At 45.6% G+C, this 16894-nt stretch overlaps 1 protein-coding gene across 1 annotated transcript; it reads right to left on the reverse strand.

The window, feature by feature from the left end:
- Positions 1-11948: 11948 nt before the first annotated feature.
- On the reverse strand, positions 11949-12947 carry LOC128845992 (olfactory receptor 10A7-like). The gene has a single exon (XM_054045087.1). It carries the CDS (start codon positions 12945-12947, stop codon positions 11949-11951), a length of 999 nt encoding a protein of 332 aa, XP_053901062.1.
- Positions 12948-16894: the final 3947 nt, after the last annotated feature.

Raw genomic sequence — 16894 nt, forward strand, 5'->3', positions numbered from 1 at the left:
AATTGTGATGCCTGGGTATCAGGAGCAAATGTTAAATCTCTGGAAGATCTGGTTTCCCAAGTAAAAATGGAGCAGTTTTTAGAGGGTGTTCCTGAGGAAATAGAAAGGTACATCCTAGATGGGAAGCCCAAAAGTGTAACCGAGGTGGGGGAGATTGAAGCCAAATGGGTGGAGGTGACAGAAAAAAAAAAAGCTAGTAGCAGTTGGAGCGAATATCAGAAGTAGCAAGCTGAAACAAAACCTTACCACTGGGGACAACCCAAGGCCCCACCCACATCCCAAGGGAAGCCCCAGGCGCCTTCTCACCCCACCACACCAGTCTTCACCAACCAACATCGCCCCGGTGATACCTTAGCAGGGCGATGTTTTAAATGTAATGAACTGGGACATATAAAGGCTCACTACCCCAAGAACCCCGACCGATTACAATTCATTACACCACAATCACACCAAAGATCCCCAGCCCCAGATGCCTCTCTCATACCCTCGGAGCGAAGGGAAACCTTGAGAGTGGGCGGAAAGAAGGTTATTGCTTGGAGGGACACTGGGGCACAAGTGTCGACTATCCACCAATCCCTAGTGGACCCCAAACTCATCAACCCGGAGGCTCCAGTGACAATTCAACCCTTCGTGTCACAGTCTGTAACCTTGCCTACAGCCAAATTGCATGTCCAGTACAAAGGCTGGTCAGGAATGTGGAATTTTGCAGTCTATGACAATTATCCCATTCCCATGCTGCTGGGGGAAGACTTGGCCAACCATGTGAAGCTAGCAAAGAGGGTGGGAATAGTGACCCGCAGATTTCACCCCCATCCCTCTTCCTGAGCCGTCCACCAGGGCCCCGTCTGTGTTACCAAAGACCCAAACAAAGGTGGTGGAACCGGATCCCCTGCCAACGACTGCAACAGCCGTAGTGGGTCCAATCCCAGAGACCCAGCCAAAGCCAATCCCAGAACCGGAACTGGCAACGCAACCAGCACCAGAACCATTGCCAGCACTGAGTCCAGTGCTTGCAAACCCATCTACAACTTCAAGACCAGAGGGCACCAGCGAACCTGACCTGGCGGAAGCAGCAGATAACCCTACCCAAGAGGCTCAGCCAGAGCCTGAGATACCACGTAGTGCACCAGCGGACAGCGGTTCACAGTCAATGGAAACAGCCCCAGCACCTGCATTGCTTCCAGAGGGGCCAAGCCCAAGTCCACAGTCCAAGGAGGAACTGATGTCTCCAGCTTCAAGGGAACAGTTCCAGGCCGAGCAGGAAGCAGATGACAGCCTTCAGAAAGCTTGGGCGGCGGCACGGAGCACCCAACCACCTCTCAGCTCTTCTAACCAATCCCGGTTTGTTATAGAACAAGGACTTTTATACAAGGAGACTCTTTCTGGTGGACACCAGAAAAACTGGCATCCTCAAAGACAGTTGGTAGTTCCCACTAAGTATCGGGTAAAGCTCCTGAGCTTAGCCCATGATCATCCCAGTGGCCATTCTGGGGTGAACAGAACCAAAGACCTGTTGGGGAAGTCCTTCCACTGGGAGGGAATGGGCAAGGACGTTGCTAATTATGTCCGGTCTTGTGAGGTGTGCCAACGAGTGGGAAAGCCCCAAGACCAGGTTAAAGCCCCTCTCCAGCCACTACCCATAATTGAGGTCCCATTTCAGCAAGTAGCTTTGAATATTCTGGGTCCTTTCCCAAAGAAGACACCCAGAGGAAAGCAGTATGTACTGACTTTCATGGATTTTGCTACCCAATGGCCGGAAGCAGTACCCTTAAGCAACACCAGAGCTAAAAGTGTGTGCCAGGCATTAACAGACATTTTTGCCAGGGTAGGTTGGCCCTCCAACAGCCTTACAGATTCAGGAACTAATTTCCTGGCAGGGACCATGAAAAACCTGTAGGAAGCTCATGGGGTGAATCACTTGGTTGCCACCCCTTACCACCATGAAACCAATGGCCTGGTGGAGAGGTTTAATGGAACTTTGGGGGCCATGATACATAAATTTGTAAATGAACACTCTAATAATTGGGACCTAGTGTTGCAGCAGTTGCTTTTTGCCTACAGGGCTGTACCACATCCCAGTTTAGGGTTTTCACCATTTGAACTTGTGTATGGCCGTGAGGTTAAGGGGCCATTACAGTTGGTGAAGCAGCAATGGGAGGGGTTTACGCCTTCTCCAGGAACTAACATTCTAGACTTTGTAAGCAACCTACAAAGCACCCTCCCACACTCTTTAGCCCTTGCTAAAGAAAACCTAAAGGATGCTCAGGAAGATCAAAAGGCCTGGTATGGTAAACATTCCAGAGAACGGTCCTTCAAAGTAGGAGACCAAGTCATGGTCTTAAAGGCGCTCCAGGCCCATAAAATGGAAGCGTCATGGAAAGGACCATTCACGGTCCAGGAGCACCTAGGAGCTGTTAACTATCTCATAGCCTCCCCCACCTCCAACATAAAGCCTAAGGTATACCATGTTAATTCTCTTAAGCCCTTTTATTCCAGAGAATTAAACGTTTTCCAGTTTACAGCCTAGGAAACAGATGACGCGGAGTGGCCTGAAGGTGTCTACTAAGAAGGAAAAAAGGATGGTGGCGTGGAAGAGGTGAACCTCTCCACGACCCTTGGACGTCTGCAACGACAGCAGATCAAGGAGCTTTGCACAAGCTTTGCACCAATTTTCTCAGCCACTCCAGGACAGACCGAACGGGCATACCACTCCATTGACACAGGTAATGCTCACCCAATTAGAACCCCACCCTACCGGGAGTCACCTCATGCCAAAACTGCTATACAAAGGGAGATCCAGGACATGCTACAGATGAGTATAATCCGCCCCTCTAATAGTGCTACAGATGGGCATCTCCAGTGGTTCTAGTTCCCAAACCAGATGGGGAAATACGCTTTTGCGTGGACTACCGTAAGCTAAATGCTGTAACTCGTCCTGACAACTATCCAATGCCACGCACAGATAAGCTATTGGAGAAATTGGGACATGCCCAATTCATCTCTACTTTAGACTTAACCAAGGGGTACTGGCAAGTACCACTAGATGAACCCGCCAAGGAAAGGTCAGCCTTCGTCACCCAGGCAGGGGTGTATGAATTCAATGTACTCCCTTTCGGGTTGCGAAATACACCTGCCACCTTCCAAAGACTTTTAGATGGTCTCCTAGCGGGATTGGGAGAATCTGCAGTTGCCTACCTCGATGATGTGGCCATTTTTTCTGATTCATGGACAGAGCACCTGGAGCACCTGGAAAAAGTCTTCGAGCGCATCCGGCAGGCAGGACTAACTGTTAAGGCTAAAAAGTGTCAAATAGGCCAAGACAGAGTGACTTACCTGGGGCACCAGGTGGGTCGAGGAACATTAAATCCCCTACAGGCCAAAGTGGATGCTATCCAAAAGTGGCCGGTTCCAAAGTCTAAGAAACAGGTCCAATCCTTCTTAGGCTTGGCTGAATATTATAGGCGATTTGTACCCCACTAGAGCCAAATCGCCACCCCGCTGACAGACCTAACCAGAAAAAAACAGCCAAATGCAGTTCAGTGGACTGATGAGTGCCAAAAGGCCTTTAACCAGCTTAAGGCAACACTCATGTCTGACCCTGTGCTAAGGGCCCCAGACTTTGACAAACCGTTCCTAGTAACCACAGATGCGTCCGAGCGAGGCGTGGGATCAGTTTTAATGCAGGAAGGATCGGAGCAAAAAATCCATCCTGTCGTGTTTCTCAGCAAGAAACTGTCTGATAGGGAAAGCCACTGGTCAATCAGTGAAAAGGAATGCTACGCCATTGTGTACGCGCTGGAAAAGCTACGCCCATATGTTTGGGGATGGCGTTTCCAACTACAAACAGACCATGCTGTGCTACAGTGGCTTCATACCGCCAAGGGAAATAACAAAAAACTTCTTCGGTGGAGTTTAGCTCTCCAAGATTTTGATTTTAAAATACAACACATTTCGGGAGCTTCTAACAAAGTGGCTGATGCACTCTCCCGGGAAAGTTTCCCAGAGTTAACTGGTTAAGAAATGTTCTTGAAATAAAACATATTGTTAGTTTTTATATAATCAGTAGTATTTCTAAAGGTACATGTGTCTTATTAACTCTGTTTTCTCCTAGAACTCCAGGAAGAAATCACAGCCAGTGTGGAACTGAATGTCCAACACTATCTGTGATTTGGGGGGCGTGTCATAACTATAAAGGGAAGGGTAACAGCTGTCCTGTGTACAGTACTATAAAATCCCTGCTGGCGAGAGACTCCAAAATCCTTTTCCCTGTAAAGGGTTAAGAAGCTCAGGTAACCTGGCTGGCATCTGACCCAAAGGACCAATAAGGGGACAAGATACTTTCAAATCTTGGGGAGGGGGGGAAGGTTTTTGTTTGTGCTCTTTGTTTGGGAGTTCATTTGCTCTTGGGACTGAGAGGGACCAGACATCAATCCAGGTTCTCCACATCTTTCTAAACAAGTCTCTCCTATTTCAAACTTGTAAGTAAATAGCCAGGCAAGACATCTTAGTTTTCCTTTGTTTTCTCAACTTGTAAATGTACCTTTTACTAGAGTGTTTATGTTTGTTTGCTGAACTTTGAACCTAGACTAGAGGGGAGTCGTCTGAGCTCTTTAAGTTTGATTACCCTGTAAAGTTATTTTCCATACTAATTTTAGAGAAATTATTTTTACCTTTTTTTAAAATTAAAAGCCTTATTTTTAAGAACCTGATTGATTTTTCCTTGTTTTTAGATCCAAGGGGGTTGGATCTGTTTTCACCAGGAGTTGGTGGGTGGAAGGAGGGGAATGGTTAATTTCTCCTTGTTTTAAGATCCAAGGGGTTTGGATCTGTATTCACCAGGGAATTGGTGAAAGGTTTCTCAAGGCTACCCAGGGAAGGGAATTAGCTTTAAAATGGTGGCAGCGGACCAGAACTAAACTGGTAGTTAAGCTTAGAAGTCTTCATGCAGGCCCCCACACTTGTACCCTAAAGTTCAAAGTGGGGATACAGCCTTGACAGCCCCCTCAAGGTTTCAACTCACAACCCTGGGTTTAGCAGGCCAATGCTCAAACTACTGAGCTATCCCATCCCTACCCTCCAGTGTATCTACTACTCCTCCCAGATTAGTGTCATCTTGAAACTTTCTGATGGTGCACTCCACACCATCCTCCAGATCATTAATGAAGATATTGAACAAAACTGGTCCCAGGACCGATGCTGCCAACGAGACATGGAGCCATTGATCATTACCTGTTGAGCCTGACGATGTAGCAAGCTTTCTATCCACCTTATAATCCATTCATCCAGCCCATACTTCTTTAACTTGCTGGCAAGAATATTGTGGGAGACTGTATCAACAGCTTTGCTAAAATCAAGGAATAACACATCCACTGCTTTCCCCTCATCCACATAGCCAGTTATCTCATCATAGAAGACAATTTACAGGCTTTTTGAAAGGCTAGATTTGAAAGGCACTTTAGGTGCCCTACATTAAATGGACAGAAGAGAAAGAGGTGCTGCTTGACTTTATAACCTTTGGCCTAGTGATTAGGGTGCTCACCTGCAACTTGAGAGACCCAGTTGTAGATCCCAGCCCTAGAACAGGGATTTGAATGCAGAACTTTTCTCTCTATCTGGTGAGTGCCTTGGCCAGCAAGGTACAGGCTACTCTGCGTTGGTGTCTCTCAAACTCTCCCGTTAAAGCTGTCCCACTTTGTGTCAATAATAAATATTTAGTGGTCCTGAGATTTGAACTTTGGTATCCAACATCTTGGGTGAGTGTCCTAACTAGTAGGCTAAAAGTTGAAAGGGGGAGATATGCTTCTCCCGCGTTCTCCAGCCATTTCATGAACAGCCCCCCTAATGAATTAACTCTGCCTCCCCGCTAATGTTTTGGGCTGAAAGTCATAGGCTAATTGATGTCCAAGAGTTTTGGATCAACCAAAACTGTATTTTTCAGCAAATAAACTATTTAAACAAAAATTTTCGCCCAATTCTAAGGCCAAATGAAAGAATAATGCCCTAAGTACTTTCTCCCGCCTTCATGGTTTCCATCTGTTTCACTTCTCTCTGTCCCTCATCTCCTCTCACAGTGTTGCCCCCCCCACACACACACTTTTGTCTTTCCTTTGAGGAAAATCCTTCCTAACTAAACACAAAACCAATGCAATAATCACACTTAAAACAAAAAATGCCTGCCTCTTTTGTCATAGTTAGAGACTGAGAATCTTCTTCCTCTGTGTTTGCTATATCTCGGGTTGGCAGAACTCATTTAAATTTTCTTTATCATTTCCACTGATAATCTCAATATTTATTTTTAAGCAATTTTATTCTTTGTATTCATTTAAATGTTCACTGTGTTTGTGGGAGCTACGGAAAGGGGGTCAGACAATTCTTTAACGACAGGAGCTCTTGAGATTCAAAAAGGTAAAGCTTTATAACCGTTAAAATACAAATTTTCAACATCACGTCAAACTATATCCTTATATCAAAGTTTAATAAATTCTCAAGCAGCGTGTTTCTTACTTTGCCTATCTGCATATTTTTATTATGATGGAGGGAAATTTTTTTGTCCCTTTTGTGTCTGCCTTGAAATCTAAGTTTACCAACATTTACCAATAAAAATCTAATCCTTCCATGCCTAGTTATAGCCCTGTTCACACCCCGGGTTTGTCGTGTCTGCTTAGATTGGATGCTATCTGAGACTGTCTCTCACTCTGGATTTAGACATCACAGAGGACAATGGGGACAGGTTCCTGGATGGTCCTATTATGGCACGGCCATAATAGAAAAAAATAATTAAAACAACGATGTTGTTTGTCAATATTCATAAAACTGCATTCAAGAGGGCATTTTTCAGAATTACTGCTGCTCCCTACTGCCCATTATACAGTATACCCGCCCCTTCTCCACCCCCATCCCCTGCTTCCCCCTCTTGCCCATTATAGAGTATATTTGCCTGTTCCCCACCCTCTACTGCCCCTAGTGCCCATTATACAGTATAGCTAATCTTTTCCATCCCTCACCCTCTACCAGGGTAGACAATATACAACACAGAATCCGTCATGAGTTTCCTCGTTCACCATCCAATAGTTCTTAGAGTGAATAAATGACTGTTTCTCAACCTCACCATCTGCTTGTGGGGTCAGTATTTTGTGTCCAGTACGTAGGAGGTTAAGCAATGAGAATGGACAGGCGGTGCCCACTCCAGGTCAGAAGGATGATGCTGTGATAGGACCCTGTACCATGATGTAGGACTCCTAGATTCCATTCCCTGCTCAGCCACAGACCTTCTGTGTGGGTCTGGGTGTGTGACATAATCTGCCTTGTGCAATATGGGGATATTCCTCCCCTACCTTCTGCCAGTAATTGTGAGGTGTCCTGTCATTTTATTTTTGTGATTCAATTTTATTAATTTCCTGAGGGAAACAACCAATAAACATTGTGACACCTGTCCGTGGTAACCAGTACCACACATTTCATAGGATAGGGAATAGAATTATGCCATTATGCAACTTGACCTCTTCTCAAAGATTCAAGAGGAGAGAATACAAAATCAGACAAACATTGCATGTGTGAGGGTGGGAGTAACAATACTAAAAAAGACACACAAATTGGGAATAGGAGAAGGTGGGGAAAATGGGGGATAAGTGCAAAGGAAGAGGCATAGGTCAGGTGGAATATTTCTACACTACGGGATTAATCCGAATGTACAGAATTAGAATTTTGGAAACAGATTGTATAAAGTTGAATATATGCGGACACACTAAGCACATTAATTCGGCGATGTGCGTCCATGTACCGGGGCTAGCGTCAATTTCCGGAGCTTTGCACTGTGGGTAGCTATCCCATAGCTATCCCATAGTTCCCGCAGTCTCCTCTGCCCATTGGAATTCTGGGTTGAGATCCCAATGCCTGATGGGGCGAAAAACATTGTCGCGGGTGGTTCTGGGTACATCCTCCCCGTCTCTCCAGGAAAGCAACGGCAGACAACTGTTTCACGCACTCTGTTATCCTGCTGTCGTTCCTGAAGCTCCACCAGACGCCGGAGCATGTTCGTTTCATCACGCAGCAGCCCCAGCGTTGCAGCCTGCCACCTGTCATCTCGAGCGTCCCTCATGACCTTACGTTCACTGGCATCTTTCCTGTACTTTGATACCGTGTCCTTCCACTCATTCAAATGAGCTCTTTCATTGCGGGTGGATTCCATGATTTCCGAGAACATCTCGTCTCGCGTCCTCTTTTTCCGCCGCCTTATCTGAGATAGCCTTCGGAACGGAGGAGGGAGGTTTGAAAAATTTGCAGCTGCTGGAGGGAGGGAAAAAAGGAGAGAAGGTTTTAAAAAGATACATTTTACAGAACAATGCTTATACTCTTTCACGGTGAACAACTCTATTCACATTACACAGCACATGTGATTTCAGTGCAAGGTTGCATTTTGCATCTTTTAATATTGAGTGCCTGTGGCTTTGGTGTTAGAGATCACAGACACAGGTCCGGGCAACAAAATTTGGCTTGCATGCGGCCATGGTAAGCCATTGTCTTTCGGCTTCTGCTCCCTCCTTTCCCACATACCAAGCAAAGCCCGTTGAGTGCTGCGGTTTTCCTGTTAACCTTCAGCAGCAGAAACCAAACTAACCCCCCCCACTATCCAATTATCTGGGATGATCACTTTATCCCTCCCCCCACCGTGTGGCTGGTATCAGGGAAGATCCCTTCAGAAACCAAGCTAATCCCCCCCACCATGAATTATCTGGGATGATTGCTTTACCCCTCCCCACACCGTGTGCCTGGTATCAGGGAAGATCTTTGCTAGCCAAACGCGAAAAGCTCAGGGCCAATTCCCCCCGCCATGCTTGGCTAACTGCAGGGAAGGATTTCTTTTCAGCCACAGGCAAACAGCCCAGTAGGAAGGGCCACCTCTGTCCCCTTAATTAAATTCCAGCATTTCAACCAGGTTACCATGAGCGATATCACTCTCCTGAGGATTACACAGCGAGATAAAGAACGGATGTTGCTTGAATGCCAGCAAACACCGGGACCATACACTGCCAGGCTTTGTCATGCAATGATACCAGATTACTTGCTACTAACATGGCATGGTCAAGTGTCCTACCATGGAGGACGGAATAAGGCTGCACTGCCCAGAAACCTTCTGCAAAGGCTTTTGGAGTACCTCCAGGAAAGCTTCATGGAGATGTCCCTGGAGGATTTCTGCTCCATCCCCAGACACGTTAACAGACTTTTCCAGTAGCTGTACTGGCCACGAATGCATCCCAAGTCCTCTGGGCAAAGTAATAATTAAAAAAGGTTTTCTTTTAAACCATGTTTTATATTTTAAAAGGTAAACTCACCTGAGGTCCCTTCCATGGGGTCATGGTCTTGGATACTGCCTTGGGAGAGTTAGGAGGTGTGACAAAATTCCTCCTCTCTCTTGGTGGGTCCTGCACTTATTGGCGGATTTTCTTGCCTCAGAGATTCACCATGTGGGTTGGGGAACAGCCCAGAGACCTTCCCCTCTGGAAGAACCCACAGTCCAGGTCAAAGTGGGAGGTTTGAGGGGAACCCGGGCCTATCCTCTACTCCGCGTTCCAGCCCAGGGCCCTGTGGACTGCAGCTGTCTATAGTGCCTCCTGTAACAGCTGCATGACAGCTACAACTCCCTGGGCTACTTCCCCAGGGCCTCCTCCAAACACCTTCCTTATTCTCACCACAGGACCTTCCTCCAGGTGCCTGATAATGCTTGTGCTCCTCAGTCCTCCAACAGCAAACCCTCTCACTCTCAGCTCCTTGCGCCTCTTGCTCCCAGCTCCTCACACTTGCACCACAAAATGAAGTGAGCTCCCTTTAAAACCCAGGTGCCCTGATTAGCCTGCCTTAATTGATTCTAGCAGCTTCTTCTTAATTGGCTCCAGGTGTCCTAATTAGCCTGCCTGCCTTAACTGGTTCTAGGAGGTTCCTGATTACTCTACTGCAGCCCCTTCTCTGGTCACTCAGGGAACAGAAAACTACTCATCCAGTGACCAGTATATTTGTCCTCTACCAGACTCCTGTACCCCACTGGTCTGGGTCTGTCACAGAGGGTACTTCACTCAGGCTGAGAAAAAGATCCTGGCTGTTGGGAAGAATGGAGTGCTGTGTGCTCTATGCAAGCTCGTCCTCCTCCTTCTCCTCCTCCTCTTCCCCGTCCACAGAATCCTCAGGTGTGGCTGAGATTACCCCCTCCTCGGAATCTACAGTCAGAGGTGGGGTATTGGTGGCGGCCCCACCTAGAATTGCATGCAGCTCAGCGTAGAAGTTGCATGTCTGTGGCTCTGACCTGGAGCAACCGTTTGCCTCCTTTGTTTTTCGAGAGGCTTGTCTGAGCTCCTTAACTTTCACGCGGCACTGATCTGAGTCCCTATTGTGGCCTCTTTCCATCATGCCCTTGGAGATTTTTTCAAAAGTTTTGGCATTTTGTCTTTTCGAACATAGTTCTGCTAGCACTGAATCCTCTCCCCATATAGCAATCAGATCCAGTACCTCCCATACGGTCCATGCTGGTGCTCTTTTTCAATTATCGGACTGCATGGTTACCTGTGCTGATGAGCTCTGCATGGTCACCTGTGCTCTCCACGCTGGGCAAACAGGAAATGAATTTCAAAAGTTTGCAGGGCTTTTCCTTTCTACCTGGCCAGTGCATGCGAGTTCAGATTGCTGTCCAGAGCGGTCACAATGGTACACTGTGGGATAGCTCTTGGGAGGTCAATACCATCGAATTGCGGCCACACTAAACTTAATTCAAAATGGCAATATCGATTTTGGCGCTACTCCCCTCGCCGGGGAGGAGTACAGAATTTGATTTTAAGAGCCCTTTATTTCAAAATAAATGGCTTCGTTGTGTGGACAGGTGCAGGGTTAATTCGATTTAATGCTGCTAAATGCGAATTAAACTCATAGTGTAGACCAGGCCAAAATCTGGCATTATTTCATCATTCTTTATACCAATGTTTCAAAAAACAGGGTCCAAATTTCTTCAAATTCACATAGCTGCTATCTGTGTCAACAAGCGATTCTTTCTTGAGGTATCCCATTATTAATGACTGTGGATTGTTCAGTTAGTATTCTCGTGAGCACCTGGTAATGTAGCTAGATAGGGTGACATGAACTGACCATTTACCAACATTGAAAATACAACAGGCTATGAAAATTCTGTGCACTATCAAAAATCTTGCTGTCTCAAGTGGGGCTACCCAATCACGAAGACACCCAAAAATAAATGTATGCGTTCAAATATTTTGTCATTCAGATGAATTTTCAATGGGGTAACTAAGTTGCATTGAAAGCTGAACACCTAATCCTCTAGAATCCTTTGAAAATCTGAGTGTAAATAGTTCTTTTCTACTATATTATTATATGGGCTTAGTGTATGGAGGGGGCAGGCAAAAAAGTGCTTAAAAACACTCTCAAAGCCGGCATGGAGAAGTGCAATGTTGACATAAACCCAAGGGAAACCCAAGCCCTTGATCGACCAAAATAGAAAAGGATTTTGTGGTAAGGGTGCCAGTATTTTGATATCCAATGGATACAACAGGAAACAGAGAACCAGAAAAGAAGGAAAGAATGTGCTGTAGCCCGATTTAACAATCCAGATCCACCCCTTCCAATGGGAAATGTCTCCCCCAACTCTGACAAACTCTGTTAATCCTGGATAGGCCTCATTAGTCACCGGCGGGTCCACCATCAATAACCGGCTATCATTTTATAGGTAAACAATCATCCTCAAAGTCCCAGGGATTGATGACGATGGTGTATGGAATTTCCTAACTCAAAACGTGTATTATAAAATAAAGATCCTGGCATTGACTGATCTTACCATTTCAAATCATTGCAGGTCCTGAAATATGGCAGTAGCAGATTCCCAAAGACCTAGCCAGCACTAGGGACCACACAGGATCTATCTCAATAAAACAATGAATCAGCTGTGCATCTCACCATTTTCGCTTTATACAGAAAGAAAAAAAAACATGTGATTGCTGATTTCTTGTAAAATCTAGACATTTACTGATCATTTTTCCTATAGTCTCCTTCACCTCTGTGTTTCTCAGGCTGTATATGAAGGGATTGGCCATAGGAGTCAGAACTGTGTAGAAGACAGAGAACACTTTGTTCAGGGCTCTCAGTGTGTTGGTTTTCGGTAGCATGTAGAGAATCATTATGGTCCCATAGAAAATTGTCACCACAATGAGGTGAGAGGAGCAAGTGGAAAAGGCCTTCTGCCTCCCGGTGGTGGAAGGAATTCTCAAGATGGTGATGACGATACATACATAGGATGCCACGGTTAATACAAATGGGGGCAGAGTGAATATAGCAGCCAGGAAGGTAATTACAAGATCTATCTGGTTGGTGTCACTACAGTAAAGATTAAGTATTTCTGTGGATTCACAGTAGAAATGATCAATTTCATTGGGGCCACAGAAAATTAATTGTGACAAAAGAACTATTACCATGGTCATGGCCAGAAATCCATTTATCCAAGCCCCTGCTGCTAGCTGCAGGCAGAACCTGCCATTCATAAGGACTGCATAATGCAGTGGTTTACATATGGCCAAGAACCGATCATAAGACATCACCGCTAGCAGATAGCATTCTGCACCTACAAAGAAACCAATAAAATAATATTGTGTCATACAATCACTGATGGAAATGGTCTTGTCCCCAGTCAGGAGACTGGCCAGAACTCTGGGCAGGATGGTTGAGGTGTAGCAGGTCTCCAAACAGGACAAGTTCCCCAGGAAGAAGTACATGGGGGTGTGAAGGTTTCGATCAGTGATAGCTAGCACAATGATGAGGATGTTCCCGGACACAGTCACAATGTAGATCAGTAGAAACAGTAGGAAGAGGAAGATTTCCAGCTCAGGGAGATCCCCAAATCCTAGGAGGATGAATTCTGTGATAGACGTTTGATTTCCCCAATCTGTGTTTGCCATGGGGTGTATCTAGGAAGAATAAAAATCATAGGAGAGAAAAATTACCAATATTTGGTTTTGTAATCTCATCTCTTCTCACGACAAAATCGTCCAAATGTGAGCTAATATTTCTGAGAATAACCTGATATTTTCGTATAATCCATAATAATCAACATACACATCTAGTCTTGGAGGCCAGGCTACAGGATCTAATGGTTCTTTGTGGCCTTCCAATCTATAAATGTTCCTCTAGAGTATTTTTAAAAATTGCACAATTCCAGAATATCAAAAATTCCCAACAGACATCATCACATATACCACCTGTAGGAAATATTACTGTGTTGAAAACCTTTTTCATTATGTAACCTAATGAGGAGGTATTTAAACTAGGTTCATCGGGGGAAGGAGACCAAAGCCCTGAGGTAAGTGGGGAAGTGGGATACCAGGAGGAAGCATGAGCAGGAGACCGCAAGAGGGGAGGACTCCTGCCTCATACTGAGAAAGCAGGAAAACCAACGAGTTATCTTAAGTGCCCATACACAAATGCAAGAAGCCTGAGAAACAAGCAGGGAGAACTGGAAGTCCTGTCACAGTCACGGAATTATGATGTGATTGGAATAACAGACACTTGGTGTGATAACTCACATGACTGGAGTACTGTCATGGATGGATATAAACCGTTCAGGAAGGACAGGCAGAGCAGAAAAAGTCGGGGAGTTGCATTGTATGTAAGAGAGCAGTAATGACTGCTCAGAGCTCCAGTATGAAACTGCAGAAAAACCTGAGAGTCTCTGGATTAAGTTTAGAAGTGTGAGCAACAAGGGTGAGGTCGTGGTGGGAGTCTGCTATAGAGCATCAGACCAGGGGATGAGGTGGACGAGGCTTTCTTCAGGCAGCTAACAGAAGTTACTAGATCACATGGCCCAGTTCTCATGGGGGACTTCAATCACCCCGATATCTGCTGGGAGAGCAATACAGCAGTGCACAGACAAACCAGGAAGTTTTTGGAAAGCGTAGGGGACAATTTCCTGGTGTAAGTGCTGGAGGAACCAACTAGGGGAAGAATTCTTCTTGATCTGCTGCTCCCAAACCTGGAAGAATTAGTAGGGGAAGCAATAGTGGATGGGAACCTGGGAGGCAGTGATCATGCGATGGTTGAGTTCAGGATCCTGACAAAAGGAAGAAAGGAGAGCAGCAGAATATGGACCCTGGACTTCAGAAAAGCAGACTTTGACTACCTCAGGGAACTAATGGGCAGGATCCCCTGGGAGAATAACATGAGGGGGAAAGGTTTCAGAGTCCAGGAGAGCTGGCTGTATTTTAAAGAATCCTTATTGAGGTTGCAGGAACAAACCATCCGAATGTGTAGAAAGAATAGTAAATATGGCAGGCGACCAGCTTGGCTTAACAATGAAATCCTTGCTGATCTTAAACACAAAAAAGAAGCTTACAAGAAGTGGAAGCTTGGACAAATGACCAGGGAGGAGTATAAAAATATTGCTCAGGCATGCAGGAGTGAAATCAGGAAGGCCAAATCACACTTGGAGTTGCAGCTAGCAAGAGATGTTAAGAGTAACAGGAAGGGTTTCTTCAGATATGTTAGCAACAAGAAGAAAGTCAATTAAAGTGTGGGCCCCTTAATGAAAGAGGGAGGCAACCTAGTGACAGAGGATGTGGAAAAAGCTAAGGTACTCAATGCTTTTTTTGCCTTTGTCTTCATGAACAAAGTCAGCTCCCAGACTGCTGCACTGGGCAGCACAGTATGAGGAGGAGGTGAGCAGTCCTCTGTGGAGAAAGAAGTGGTTCGGGACTATTTAGAAAAGCTGGACGGGCACAATTAAATGGGGCTGGACGCGCTGCATCCGAAGGTGGTAAAGGAGTTGGCGGATGTGATTGCAGATCCATTAGCCAATATCTTTGAAAACTCATGGTGATCGGGGGAGGTCCCGGATGACTGGAAAAAGGCTAATGTAGTGCTCATCTTTAAAAAAGGGAAGGAGGAGGATCCGGGGAACTACAGGCCAGTCAGCCTCACCTCAGTCCCTGGAAAAATCATGGAGCTGGTCCTCAAGGAAACACTTTTGAAGCACTTCGAGGAGAGGAAAGTGATCAGGAACAGTCAGCATGGATTCACAAAGGGAAAGTCATGCCTGACTAACATAATTGCTTTCTATGAGGAGATAACTGGCTCTGTGGATGAGGTGAAATTCCTTGTGTTATTCCTTGACTTTAGCAAAGCTTTTGATACAGTCTCCCACAGTATTCTTGCCAGCAAGTTAAAGAAGTATGGGCTGGATGAATGGACTATAAGGTGGATAGAAAGCTGGCTAGATTGTTGGGCTCAACGCGTACTGATCAATGTCTCCATGTCTAGTTGGCAGCCGGTATCAAGCAGAGTGCCCCAAGGGTCGCTACTGGGGCCAGATTAGTTCAATATCTTCATTAATGATCTGGAGGATGGCATGGATTGCAACCTCAGCAAGTTTGCAGGTGACACTAAACTGGGAGGAGTGGTAGATACGCTGGAGAGTAGGGATAGGATACAGAGGGACCTAGAAAAAGTAGAGGATTGGGCCAAAAGAAATCTGATGAGTTTTAACAAGGACAAGTGCAGAGTCCTGTACTTAGGACAGAAGAATCCCATGCACTGCTACAGACTAGGGACCGAATGGCTAGGCAGCAGTTCTATAGAAAGGGACCTAGGGGTTACAGTGGACAAGAAGCTGGATATGAGTGAACAGTGTGCCCTTGTTGCCAAGAAGGCTAATGGCATTTTGGGCAGTATAAGCATTGCCAGCAGATCAAGGAATGTGATCATTCCCCTCTATTCGGCATTGGTGAGGCCTCATCTGGAGTACTGTGTCCAGTTTTGGGCCCCACACTACAAGAAGGATGTGGAAAAATTGGAACGAGTCCAGCAGAGGGCAACAAAAATTATTAGGGGGCTGGAGCACATGATTTATAAGGAGAGGTTGAGGGAACTGGGATTGTTAATCTGCAGAAGAGAAGAATTATGGGGGATTTGATAGCTGCTTTCAACTTCCTGAAAGGGGATGCCAAAGAGGATGGATCTAGATTGTTCTCAGTGGTAGCAGATGACAGAACAAGAAGCAATGGTCTCAAGATGCAGTGTGGGAGGTCTAGGTTGGCTATTAGGAAAAACGTTTTCACTAGGAGGGTGGTGAAGCAGTGGAATGGGTTCCCTAGGGAGGTGGTGGAATCTCCTTCCTTAGAGGTTTTTAAGGTCAGACTTGACAAATCCCTGGCTGGGATGATTTAGTTGGGGATAGGTCCTGCTTTTAGCAGGGGGTTGGACTAGATGACCTCCTGAGGTCCCTTCCAACCCTGATATTCTATGATCTATGATTCTAAGTTGTGGAAGCTGGAAAGGCTATTAAAATTGTGCTGGGTATTCACTGTCAGTAACATGAAGACTTAGACTATGTAAGTTGAGACTTTCATAGCACTCTAAAAGAGTTAGGTATCCAAATCATTTTTGAATGGTTGGCTCCTAAATCCATTAAGACAATTTGTAAATTTCAAACTATATTGCTAAGAAAGTTAATTACTTTTATTTCACCGCGACTTAGGAAGGCTTCTTCAAAAAACAAGTGTGATTGATTGGTCCACAGAAATGTAACCAGCAGAGGGAAAGAGGGTTAAAACAATAATATTGCATAATAAGCATAGTGTCTTACCTAAAAATAATCTTTCATTGTGTGCAGTGTAGTAGAAGCCATGTGGGTCCCAGGATATTGGAGAGACAAAGTGGGTGAGGTGATATATTTTATTGGACCAGCTTCTGTTGGTGAGAGAGACCAGCTTTTGAGCTACATAGAGGTCTATTACCTCACCGACCTTGTCTCTGTCATCACCCTTCATTGCCAGTTTATGCAAGTTCCACTTAACCCTGGCACCCCCCCCCAAGTCCAGTCAGATGGGTTTTCCCCACAGCCTTGATATTTTGG

The sequence above is a fragment of the Malaclemys terrapin genome, chromosome 12 (genome assembly GCF_027887155.1).
Source record: "Malaclemys terrapin pileata isolate rMalTer1 chromosome 12, rMalTer1.hap1, whole genome shotgun sequence".
Taxonomy (NCBI): Eukaryota; Metazoa; Chordata; order Testudines; family Emydidae; genus Malaclemys; species Malaclemys terrapin.